Source organism: Vanacampus margaritifer, chromosome 20 (assembly GCF_051991255.1).
Source record: "Vanacampus margaritifer isolate UIUO_Vmar chromosome 20, RoL_Vmar_1.0, whole genome shotgun sequence".
NCBI classification, from domain to species: Eukaryota; Metazoa; Chordata; class Actinopteri; order Syngnathiformes; family Syngnathidae; genus Vanacampus; species Vanacampus margaritifer.
In genome coordinates this window covers 16,879,110-16,891,259 of record NC_135451.1, presented here as the reverse complement: position 1 = coordinate 16,891,259, position 12,150 = coordinate 16,879,110, and the positions used below count along the sequence as shown (strand labels likewise).

Here is a 12,150-nt window from a genome sequence, read left to right as displayed (position 1 = left end):
CGGGCCGGCTTTCGAGGATACAATTGCTCCGAACCGGGAGACGGAGCGGTCGACCAAGAGGCTAAAAGTAGCTGGCTAAAAGTGATGGAGAATGTATTAGAATTAGCATCTACACTAAATGCAGCCTTACGTCGAGTGCAATATAGATATAAACGCAAAAACGTCGGCTGTCGCCTGCTAAATTCAACTTGTTACCAAAAGCTAGCGATCCATTTAAATATATCACCAGTAAGAACGAACACGCTAACGAGCCTTGTTGACAGCTACTATCCAGACGAGAGGCTACTGCTGCTAATGCTAACGGTTCGTTCTGTAGCCAAGAACAATCATTGGCCGACGTAGTAACATCGTCTTTATCTGATTGGACGAAACGCTTACCAATCGTTTGCGGTTCCTTTGCAATATTACGTTCTATTGTCTCGCAGATCATTGGTTAACGTTGTGACCTGCTATCACCTGATTGGAGGAAACGCTTGTCAATAATTTGTGTTCTTCGGTTTCGCTCAACTTGCTCTTATGTTATTGGAGGAAATGCTTGTCGATCTTTTCTCTTTCTTCGGTACCCTTTACCAAAAAGAGAGAACAAATAAGAAAACATTTTTTTTAAGTTTAAATTTAATATTGTATTGTAACAACTGTAAACGGTGTATTCCTTTTTTTAAACTCAATGATTGGCCAACATATTGACGTTCTCTTGCATGATTGGAGGATATAATTTTAACAATTTTGCTTTATTCTTCTACGTATTCTTCTTTTCCTCCTAGCCTTCCACCGAGAAACCGCGACATAAAAACCTACAACGTATTTCTAAGGGACAGTAATAGTTCTTAGCACAAACCTCAAACGTTTACACGTCATGACATCATGTTTTGTTTTTAAAGACAATCTAATCGTACTTCTTAACAGGATCAGCAGGTGGCAGTGTTGGACCAGCTATGACAAATGAACGTTTCTTCAACGTTCTTGGTGTTTATGTTCCGAAAACAAAATGTTAACATCGCGTGTACGTCATACGCGTTGTTATATTTGATCTTATTCGATGTTTATTTCATTTATTTATTTTACAATATGTTCCCTTATATTCATTAATCTATTCCAACTGAGAGAACTCCGTTTCCCGGTTACAACGTCGTTACACAAAGCCTACGCAACTTCCGCAAACACACCTTCAAAATAAGAACCGACTCTCAACATTTCATTGCTCTCGTGCCCAGGCGATTATCGCGAACAGCAAATATTGCTTTATTTTGAAATCGGGCTTATTGCCCGGCGTTCAGCATCGGCCTGGTCCAACCTGAGCGAGCCGGGCGGGGAGGCCCCGACCCGGTACACTGTCTGACGGCCGAGCGATGAGGTTCATTTTCACCGGAGCCGTGCTGCTGGCGGCGGCCGCCTACTACGTGTACCTGCCGCTGCCCGGCGGAGTGTGCGAGCCGTGGAAGTTGATGCTGCTGGACGCCCTTTTCCGGGGCTTCATGCGTGCGGTGAGCCCTGACAGGACAGCTGGACGGGGGGAGGGTTCGAATGGGGGGATGTTCGTTTATTATTTCACCTGTGGATGAAGAACAACACAAATTATCGTCCAACTCTTTTTAAAAGCAGTATGAGTCATTGTCGTTGTTATGCTTATTATTATTTATTTTTTTAAACTGACAGATAATTAAATAATAATAACACTAAAATGTCTATATAAATATATAAAATTGGGTTTAAGTAATACAATAATTCTGAGTTTTTTAAAGATTCTATTTGTAGATAAGAATTATAATTAATTTAGCAAGCATTATTCAGGTCAACATGAAATGTATAAAATGATTTATAGTGCACAATAAATAAATAAAAAATATATCTATCTTTACTCATAAAGTTTATGGGGAAAATGTCATAATGTTGGTAACATATTTCTATTTTTTTAATTGACAATAGCTCAGATTTATTTATATGGAAAATAACTTCTATTTAATAAAAATATGCCACCTGGCAAGTGTGGTATAGCAGTTTAATAACTGAAGCCCAATTGTTAAAATGTCATTGAAAACTGTCAACTCCTGTAGTATTGTGCACATGATACAGTATCCTTGTACAATGATACGGATTTGTTGAAATTATTATTAATAGAGAAGTGACCACATGTCACATGCACCCAACAGGATTGTTTCAAAGGAACTAAACTATATGAAACCATAAATAATAAAAAAATATATATAGTAGCAACAACTGCAGTTTGCTTCAAAGTAACCTTTTCAAGCGACCTTTGACCCGCATTTGCGTAACTGAAAAAAAAAAAACTGTGCAACGTGCTGTGCTTGTTCTTGAATGCAGCTCGACGGGCTCCCACGCCCGACTGCTTTCACTGACTGACCCCGGGGCATGCTTGTGTGCTGTGTGCCCGCAGGGCGACTTGGCCCAGGCGCTGGGCTTGTGCCACCAGGCGCACCTGCTCAACCGGGTGGTGTCGTTGGCTGAGGTGATCGAAGCAAGCTCCGATCCCGACGTGCTCGTCAGCGACGGGATGCTGGGGGGCGTGCCCGCTCGCATCTTCGTGGCCACGGGGGGAGAGAAGAGCAAAAGGGGGGTCGTCTACTTCCACGGCGGAGGGTGGGCGTTGGGTTCTGCGCGTGAGTACAACCTCTCTGGTTTTTCCCGGGGCCTTGCAGCAGAGGTCGCTGTTGACCCTGGGAAACAAAAGTGTGCAAACTGAAATGAAAGTTATAACTCGTCAGTGGTGACCTACGGAAGCATTGCATTCGCTTGGGGTGGGGGGGGGAACTCCTGTTTTTCTGACTCATTTTTTCGGCGAGCTTAGTTTTTTGTGTATTTTTGTTTCTTTTCTGTTTTCCTGAATATTTTATTCGGCCATTAAAAAATATTCTGAAAAATAGGAGGGAAAAAACATCGGAATATTTTCGTTTTTTTCAAATATTTTTTGGGGGGAATGTTTTTTTTAGGACAGAAAAAAATTGCAGTAAAACATAAAAAAAATATTCACAAAAAAAAAAAAAAAAAAAAAAAGCTTCCTAAAAAAATATTTTTGTTTTCAAGTCAATGCAATGCGCCTCTGTTATGGTCTGCAAGTATTTCAATCAAGTGGCCTCAAATATCAGATTAAAAAAATGTGTCCGCATTTTTTGTTGTCTGCTTGGTTGGTCAGACTAGCAAACGCTTTTGTAACAATCTGCATACATGAAATAATCAGCATTATGGTGTGAGTAATATGATGAATTTTGTTTTGTCGTACCACATGCACGTCTTTCAAAATCCCGCCTTAGATTTGATTGACATCACGTGACAACTCCTCTTCCTCCTCCACAGGGATGCGATCATACGACTTCCTGTGCCGCAAGATGGCGGAGGAACTGGACGCTGTCATCATATCTGTCGAGTGAGTAGCAAATATTCCAATACATTTTGGGGGGCAGAAAGCGGATGGAACCCGATTTACAGTACCGTACCACCATAATAACCAAAATTGAAATATATAATTCAGTAGGAAGAAAAAAGTATAAAAAGTATATTTATTGTATACGGAAGCATTCACTTGAAAAAAAACCCAACTATTTTTCTGGCCGATTTTTTCGGGGAGCTTTGAGTGTATTTTTTCTTCTTCTGTTTTGCTGAATATTTTCTTCTGTTTTTCTGAATATTTTGTTTGTCATTAAAGAAAATCCAGAAAAACGAGAGTGGGGGAATATTCAGACAGAAAAAAAACTTCAGAAAAACAGATTTAAAAAATATATTTTAAAAAACTGAAAAAAATATCCTGGTGCTCTGTTTAAAAAAAAAAAAAAAATCCGTTTTTATTTTTTTAAATGTTTTTTCCCCATTTTTCGGAATATTTTTTCTGACAAAAAAAATACAGAAAAAAAACAAAGCTCTTACCAAAATGTTAAAATTAGTCAGAAAAACTTTTTTTTCCAAGTGAATGCAATATGCTTTTTTAATTGTAAGCTAGTCTAACATTATGCACAGCTTGAACATGAAAAAAAAAGAACTTCAATAATAAATGAATTGAAATGTCTTGTAGAGGAAAAAATTAAATTGTACCTAATTAAAATGTCTAAAAACAAACAGTTGTAAATAATTCAGTAAAAGTATGAAGCTTATGATCCAATTGTAAAAAGTTGAAGCCACTACAGTGATTATTTCACTTACCACCAGAGGGAGCCCACGTACCACACAGAGAATCTTTGAAAAGCTATTGCTAAGTCATCACAACATTCATCCAATTTTCAGTGCTTCTTCCTGTTCCTGTTCTTATTTTACGCCGATGTTGCCGTAGCTACCGTCTGGCCCCGGAGGCGGTCTTCCCGGACCAGTACCACGACGCGCTGGCGGCGTCGCGGGCCTTCCTGTCCGAAGAGGTCGCGGAGCTTTACGGCTTGGACCGGAAGCGACTGTGCGTGTCGGGGGACAGCTCGGGCGGGAACCTGGCGGCAGCCGTCGCGCAGGAGGTGAACCAAACTTTATTGGCATTGTATTCAAAACAAAAACAGCGCTGAGCGTTTAGCACGGCTGCCTCGCAGTTCTGAGGTTCCTGGTTTGAATCTTGCCGAGTTCTCATTTTGCTTCCTCAAAAACGTGGTGGTTTCATTGTATAAATGAAAAGTTTGAATGGTTGCCGCGGAAACCAAGTCAGTTGAAATGGAATGCGTGTGCGTGTGCGCAGCTGGGCTCCGACGTGACCCTGACGGCCGGCTTCAAGGCCCAGGCGCTGATTTACCCGGTCCTGCAGGCGCTGGACTTCCACACGCCGTCCTACCAGCAGAACCGGGCCGTGCCCATCCTCTTCCGGCCCGTCATGGTCCGCTTTTGGCTGCTCTACCTCGGCGCCGACCCGTCCCTGGAGCCGGCGCTGCTGGCGAACAAGCACAGCGCCCTGGACCAGACCGCCATCAGCCCGGCCGCGCGCTCACGACTGAACTGGACCGCTCTGCTGCCGGCGGAGCGCAAGAAGGACTTCCGGCCGCTGGTGGCGAAAACGGGCTCGGCGGGGCTGCTGGGCCGGCTGCCGGCGCTGTTGGATGTGAGGGCGGCGCCTCTGCTGGCGGATCAAGACGTTTTGTCTGGAACGCCCGCCGCTTACGTGCTGACGTGCGAGTTCGACGTGCTGCGGGACGACGGGATGATTTACGCGCAGCGGCTGCGGCGGGCCGGCGTGCGCGTCACGGCCGACCACTACGAGGACGGCTTCCACGGGTGCTTGTCCTTCGCGCATCTGCCCGTCATGTCCGACGTGGGCCGCCGCGCCGTCGACAACTTCATACGCTGGCTGGACCAGAACCTCTGAGCGACGGGCCGGATGGCTTCACTCTCGACTTTTTTTATCACGACGTCACGTGTGCTGCTGGTAGGAAAGCAAACCGTCCTTTCGGTGTCATGAGATAACGAGCGAATGAGAAAACAGCTTGAATGCTGATTTTCGTTTTGCCGGCTGCTATTGGGAGACTTTTTCAATCTCCAGAACCAAGTCGGCTTCTTGTGGACGGACGATCCCAACCCAAACCTTTGGAGGACCGAAACTGCCAAAATTAAAAATCAATCAATGAATAAATGAAAAAAAATTATATAAAAAAATAATTAAAAACTTAAATACAAAAATAGAAATAAAAACAACAACAATATATATATACATAAATAAAAAATAAAAAACGAGATTCAAAAAATACAAATATAAAAATAAATGTGGAAATAAGTACAAAAATAAATACCTAAATATAATTAAATATCAGTCAATAAATAAGCCCAAGACACATTTAGGACCGCCCCCTCATTTGAATAACATTTCATCCTGTCTGCAACATGAAATAAATATATGTTTTTATTAATCAATTGATATTTAATTCTATTTATAGATTTATTTTTGTATTTATTTCCACCTTTATTTTTACATTTTTATTTTTTTAATCTCATTTTGTATTTTTTATTTAAACAATTTATATATGGATATATACATATTTTGTTGTTTTTATTTACATTTTTTTGTATTAAATGTTTAAATTATATATTCTATATCCGTTTTTATTTTCTCTTTTATTCATTTATTTATTTTTAATTTTGGCAGTTTTGGTCCTCCATACCAAGCGTGGAACTTTTTTTGCCAGCACCGGAAGGCTGAAGGCAGACATTAAGACCAAGAAAATAAAAACGCGAGCCAAAGACGAGATTGACATTTTTAATGGCTCGATTTGATCACTGGAAGCTTCCTGCTTTTCATTCCCGCTTTTGGCCAACTTGGCCTTTTACTCGGAAAAGTTCAGACCAAACAATGAGCATGGGAGTGGGCTTGCACACACACACACACACACACACACACACACACACACACACACGCACAAACGTTTACACATGAACACACTTAAAAAGACTGACGCATGCAAACACATACCTGATACAAGCACACCAAAAGGCCCAAACACACAACATATGCATGCACACAAAACAAGTACATAGCATTAAAATTGCACACACACACACACACAAATCAAGTACAATAAGCAGACATGAAAAGACCAAAACACACACTCGCATGCTGAAACATGTTTGATAACGTATTAAAGGAAGGGCGTGTCCTAGCTGTGTGCGCTCTCTGGACGGTGCAATATGAATATACTGTGCGTGCATGTGAATGACATCATGAAAATGTGAAATTTACAGTAGTGAATCTGTTTCTGCTTTTTTGGGGGGGGGGGGATGTTGCTGAACACATTGCGGCCACAATATTAGGGACACATGCCCGCGTGGCCCGCGTTGCTGTTTTTGTGCTCACAATCGATACGGATGAATTGCTTTGGTGCCATCTTGTGGCAAGGAACTATGTTGTAGTGTGATGAGTAGCTATGGCGAGTGCTTGGCTGCCATTTTGTGGTATTTATAGACAACGAGGGACCTTTTGGGGGCTGTGGGGCATCCATGGGTGGTGAGCTGACACCAATGTCGGGACTAAGGTTATTTTACTTCATGTGATGGGGAACGAATGAAATGGCAAAAGCTACAATTGGAAAAACATTTAACAAAATAAAATGCCCAACTTGAAACTGCATTTTACAAAACGGAGAAAATCTTTGTTAATGAATTGGATGACATCATCGCGACTCTGCGAGCTTGTTGGCACTGGCGTGTTTGCGTGAACGAACTGCAACTGCATCTGCGAGTCATCCGGCGGCCTCGCATGCCACTTGGAAAGCGCCCAGTGCGGCTTGGACCGGAAAGCCGGCCCTGACGTGCTCGCGCTCGCGCCCGCGCTCGCGCTTGATGACGCGAGCCGAAGCACATGCAGAGACAACGACGACGGGAACGACACGAACCAGAAGAGGACGACGAGCGGCCTTTGAAGTGCCAATCTTCTTTACGCTCAAATTTGTTGAAGGGAAGGTCGCGCTGACTTCCACTTTGTTCCTCACAGACGCTCCCAATGTGTCTCTTTGTGTCCTCGCCATGAAATAAATTCATGTGAACGCTGTTACGCGTTGTTGCTTTTTACTGAAAAGCTAAATTTACGGGCTGGGAGTTGTTTTAACAAAGCAACGACTATCGACTGAAACTCTTTCCATGAGGTCACGTTTCGTCTTGAACCTCGCTTTACAGGGTTCTTAACAATTTTTTTTTTTTTTTTAAAAATGCTATCCTTGAAAGAAAAGACTTGGCAAAATCGAATTGATTAAAAGCACGTTTTCGTTACTGTTATGAGAAAAAAAATATTGAAAAATTCACTTTTTTCGTGATTTTATAATTTTTTCATATAGTCCAAAAAACACAGTGGCGTAGCAACATTCCCCAGCAGCCATTCATAGCATACATAGTGCATCATTTTAAAATTGCGCATCTATATTTTCAATAAACGATCACCATTAAGTGAGCAGAATAACAGGAAAATAAAATTACTAATCATATGGCTGTTTAAAAAAGCTTTTTTTCTTAAATAAAAAATGTAAATAAAAGCTTTACTCTAAATGGTTGTTTTAACTTACTATACATCGTTTAAAAAAAAACACCTTACTATACATGGTCGTTTAAAAAAAAGCCTTACTACACAATATACATGGTCATCTTTATTTAAAAAAAAAAAAAAGAAGCATATGACCTTTTGCACGACGTCACGTGATCACGTGACTGCCCTATGACGGACGGAAGGAAGTGACTGTTAAATGGATTGGGTGCAGTACCACATCACCCCAGCAAGTTGCGCACTCCTCGGAAGGGCGACGTTACAGGTTAGGATATCTGGGTTTCATCTCGTTTGTAATTGTTCAATAACGCGATAAAACAATAAGCGTGCCGTTATAAGACGCGCATCATTAAAGCCGCCAAGGAAATAATAGTTCGGCAAAAAAAAAAAGAAAAAGAATCGTTGAAAAATCCGTGCGGGTGGAGTCAATCAAAGTCTGGTGAAAATTTAGAAAAAAACGAGAAGCAACCGAGACACGATGCAATACTGCCCCCCTGTGGATGACTGGGAATAGGATTGACTTGTTCGTGAACTGTTAATATCTAAAACAATCGCTGGATTCTTACTTGTGCAGATTACATAGTTGACGACCTGGATGTGGGGAGGGGTGAAGGTTGGGGGTACCCTTTAATAAATTTCGGATTAAAAGATGCGTGCTCATCACCTTCATTAATTTTTGCTCATCGCAACGTGAACAAATGGCGGGTGCAATAAAATACCGACTCCCGCACCTGTAGTAACGCGTTCGATCCCACCCCTCCCCCTCATTTTCAATAATTTGAGAGTAAATCCTTTAAAAGTAGTAAAGATCCGAAGTCGAACCGGAGTCCGTGTCAACTGTGACCTTTATCACAGACCACTCGGCCAGAAACGTCTCCACAATTCGCGAATCTTTTCGCATTTATCGTGTATACACTCATGTGAGAATCCTACAAATACCCAAGACTGGACGTCGAAAATCTTCAACTATGATGGCCGAATGGTATAAAACTTTGCCTCCGATTCACGTGATCCTGGTTCGATCCTCACTTCGCACTAACATATCTTGCGATAAATTCTACAACGTGTAGAAAATTTGTCTCGAACACGAGAACAAGTGAACCAAAGGTAAAGTAGTAAACCACTCGACCATCTCGGCTTTGAGAACTCTGGGATTTTTGGTTCTATTCATAGTTTGTTTGTCTATGCCTATGCGTAGAAGTTTTTCACTCTATGGGATAATAAGGGTCTAAAGGACCGAGAGTGACAACAGAGTTTGGACTAACGGTTAGCGACATGGGCTCTGGTACGAGCGAGCAAGGTTCGATCCCCGCCGAAGACTTCACTGTTTTTACCAGGATTTTCTGTCTAAATGCAGTCGACCTTTTTTTGTGTTCTCTTGGTTAAATAAAGCTTTTGAAAAAAAACAGCACGTGATGACGTAGTTACCGAAAACCTATTTAAGCTGTGACTAATTGGACGAGCGATCTTTCTTTTCTTCGCCAGCATCACATCGACATCCTCCGCCTGCTGTTCGCCACTCATCTCGACAAGATGACCAAAAGCTTTGACAAGAGGTTTATTTAAAGATTCTTCTGACACTCGTACTTGTAACTTTTAACATGTTCACATTTTCCGCCTTTTAGCCTTGCTGGCATGCTAGCTAAAATGTTTGCTCGATCGTGGTTAATTAACGTCAACCGCGTGCTAAAATGGCACCAACACAAACGTTTGAAATATTTGGCAATAAATGCTCGCGGTAAGTAAAGTACTTAAAACGTTTATTTATTAAACTTGGAAACGGAAGATTTTGAGTAACACGACGTACTTTTTCCCTTTCCAGCGTCTGGAGAAGAGCACCGTTTGGCAGAAGGTAGGTTGCCAGCGTTTGTACATGAACAACTTTCATGAGAATCTACTTTTAATTTGTCCACAGGCTTGCATCTTGAAGCGAATGGACTCGCCTTGAAATCAAGTTGCTTACTTCCCCTCTTTTTGACTAAGGCTTTGAGAGCCTTTTTTTGTTTTGCTCTAAACTGGCTAAACGTGCTTGCATGTTTCAAAGCTAACTATCTTACGTTTCCGTGTCTTGCAGGCCATTGACACTGTGTCCAGCTCAACCCTGTTCTCATCATTGGTGAGACACAAACACTCATACACGTTAAAATGTGATGTCATGTTTTAATTTGTTTTAGCTCACTGTAAAGATGACGGAAGGAGGGTAAGGACATGTCAAGTGACTTGCACTGACCATTCCTGACGACCTGCTTTTTTTGTATGTGTGTGCAGGTAAAAAACGGCATCGTGACTTGAAGCAGCGCTGCCTGAGGAACAAGAAATGTGAACGAGGCTGGCCATCGCTGGGTTTGAGCATGCTGCAAAACAAAATGGCTGCCGTGAACATTTGATAAACTTATTTGAACATCTCTCTTTTTGTAGTTTCCCCCAAAGCTGCATTGAAGTGCGCTTCACCCGGGACCCTCAAAAAGGTACACTTACCTTTTTGTACCGACATGTTGCTTTTCTTCTGCTTTTGTCAACTAAATGGTGCCAAAGCATCCCTGGGAAAGCTTAACCACTTTTTTTTTATTGTATTTTTTTGTGCAGGGAGGCTTCCGGTCTTGACTTGGCCATCATGAAGAAACTGCCTGGCCACCAAAATCCTGCACTTGTGGGGAGGAAAAATACAAACTTGTACACCGTCTTCATTGGAGCTGTTTTTTTTTTTTTTGACATGCCAATTGAAGGAGAAGCTGAACTGGTTCATTGCTCATCTCCTGTTTGTGTGTCGGTTCGTCCACTGCAAATAAAGTTTAAGGTTCCAGTACGCTATGCCACGTCAATGTTTTCTTCATGTCATCTTCCTGTGAATGCTGCTGCGTCATCACTGACTGTCGCAGGTCCTCTTCTGTACTGGTGGGTTTCATCTTCGGTCAAATTTGCTGCATAAAAAAAGAGAGAAAAAAAGCACTTTATGTCCTTTTTTGTTTTTAGAGTCCACTTGACCAGGCAGTGACTGTTGTCCAACACTTGTGTTCTTGGTGCTGCATTGATGCCATCAGCTTGAAGTTGACGGTAAGTTTTGAATGTTGTTGATTCAGCGAGCTTCTCCTCCTGTCTTCCAATGTTATTCTGCCGCAGGTGCCGAGGAACATGGCGGGCTTCCTGGCGATGCAGCCGTGTGCGCGATTGGCCCAAATCGCACAAAAGTTGTCGGATCTCCTTCGGCGCTGGTGACTTTTATCACATTTCAAAAACGTTTGCTGTAAAACAAGTTGACTTGACCCACTGATGTCGTTTTTGTTTCAGGGCTGCACGATCTGCTCCCGCTGGCTCACAACTTCACCTGGTGACCACAAAGAGACAGCAATCAAGTCATACAACAAATATTTTTTTTTGTCAGTTTTAAATAAAAACTTAAGAAAAAAAAATTCTTGAGTGTTTCCCTTTTTGCCATTCAAACACGTTATCTGCAAAAAATAAAAGTTGACAAATTGAAACTTTTCTGAAATCTTCTTGTAACATTACAAAACCTTTCCTGGAATGTTTCATAAAATATATCTTGCAAAATAAAGGGGTGTGGCTGAGTTGCATGGTAGGCAGGGTTATGCAAATTCCTGAGCAGGAAGCAATATGATTGGTTGGTGCCATAAATGGGCGTGGTTTATGCAAATTCCTGAGCAGGGAGCAATATGATTGGTGTGATCTGTACTAATTGCTAGAATCTGATTGGTTGGTGCCATAAGTGGGCGTGGTCTATGCAAATTACCCACCCTGTTAATTTGCATAAATGGGTGTAACTATGCAAATTAGACAAAATACCCATGTTGTGGTTGAAAAGTGGGCGTGGCTATGCAAATTAATTTGCATGCGGCCAGCTGATAGGTCAATTCTGAGAGGGAGTGGCCAGTTATGTAAATTATTCAAGATTTTTTCTAAAGTGGGTGGAGCTATGCCCACTCATTTGCATGTTGAAGCTTCATTGTAGCAAGAAAGCATTTTTGGGCCCTTGAATGGATTGCAAGTGGATTGTTCAGATTGTTCTTGAAGATGTTTTGGCCTCTGGTCCGAGCAGGCTTCCTCGATTCATGTTGAAAATTCCGCCATCTGGCCTTGAGAATGAAGCGAGAAAGCCAGCTCGGACGTGAGACCAAACGTCTTCAAGAACAATCCACGTACAATCCATCCAAGGCCCTGAGAATACAAGCACAGTGCAGTCGGAAATC

The 12,150-nt window shown here is 42.0% G+C and overlaps 1 protein-coding gene across 2 annotated transcripts; it reads left to right on the top strand.

Annotated features, from left to right (window-relative positions):
• The first annotated feature begins 295 nt into the window (after positions 1–295).
• Positions 296–10,756, top strand: LOC144040670 (neutral cholesterol ester hydrolase 1-like). Of its 2 annotated transcripts, none has more exons than XM_077555054.1 (11): positions 296–1,484; positions 2,396–2,618; positions 3,313–3,382; positions 4,280–4,451; positions 4,667–9,501; positions 9,571–9,683; positions 9,768–9,797; positions 10,020–10,061; positions 10,214–10,264; positions 10,364–10,413; positions 10,532–10,756. In XM_077555054.1, the coding sequence occupies exons 1-5, from the start codon at positions 1,350–1,352 to the stop codon at positions 5,285–5,287; spliced, it is 1,221 nt and encodes a 406-aa protein (XP_077411180.1). In that variant the 5' UTR covers positions 296–1,349; the 3' UTR covers positions 5,288–9,501; positions 9,571–9,683; positions 9,768–9,797; positions 10,020–10,061; positions 10,214–10,264; positions 10,364–10,413; positions 10,532–10,756. The 2 variants fall into 2 exon arrangements, with proteins under 2 accessions (XP_077411180.1, XP_077411178.1); XM_077555052.1 differs by having other exon boundaries at positions 10,214–10,288.
• The last annotated feature ends 1,394 nt before the right edge of the window (positions 10,757–12,150 follow it).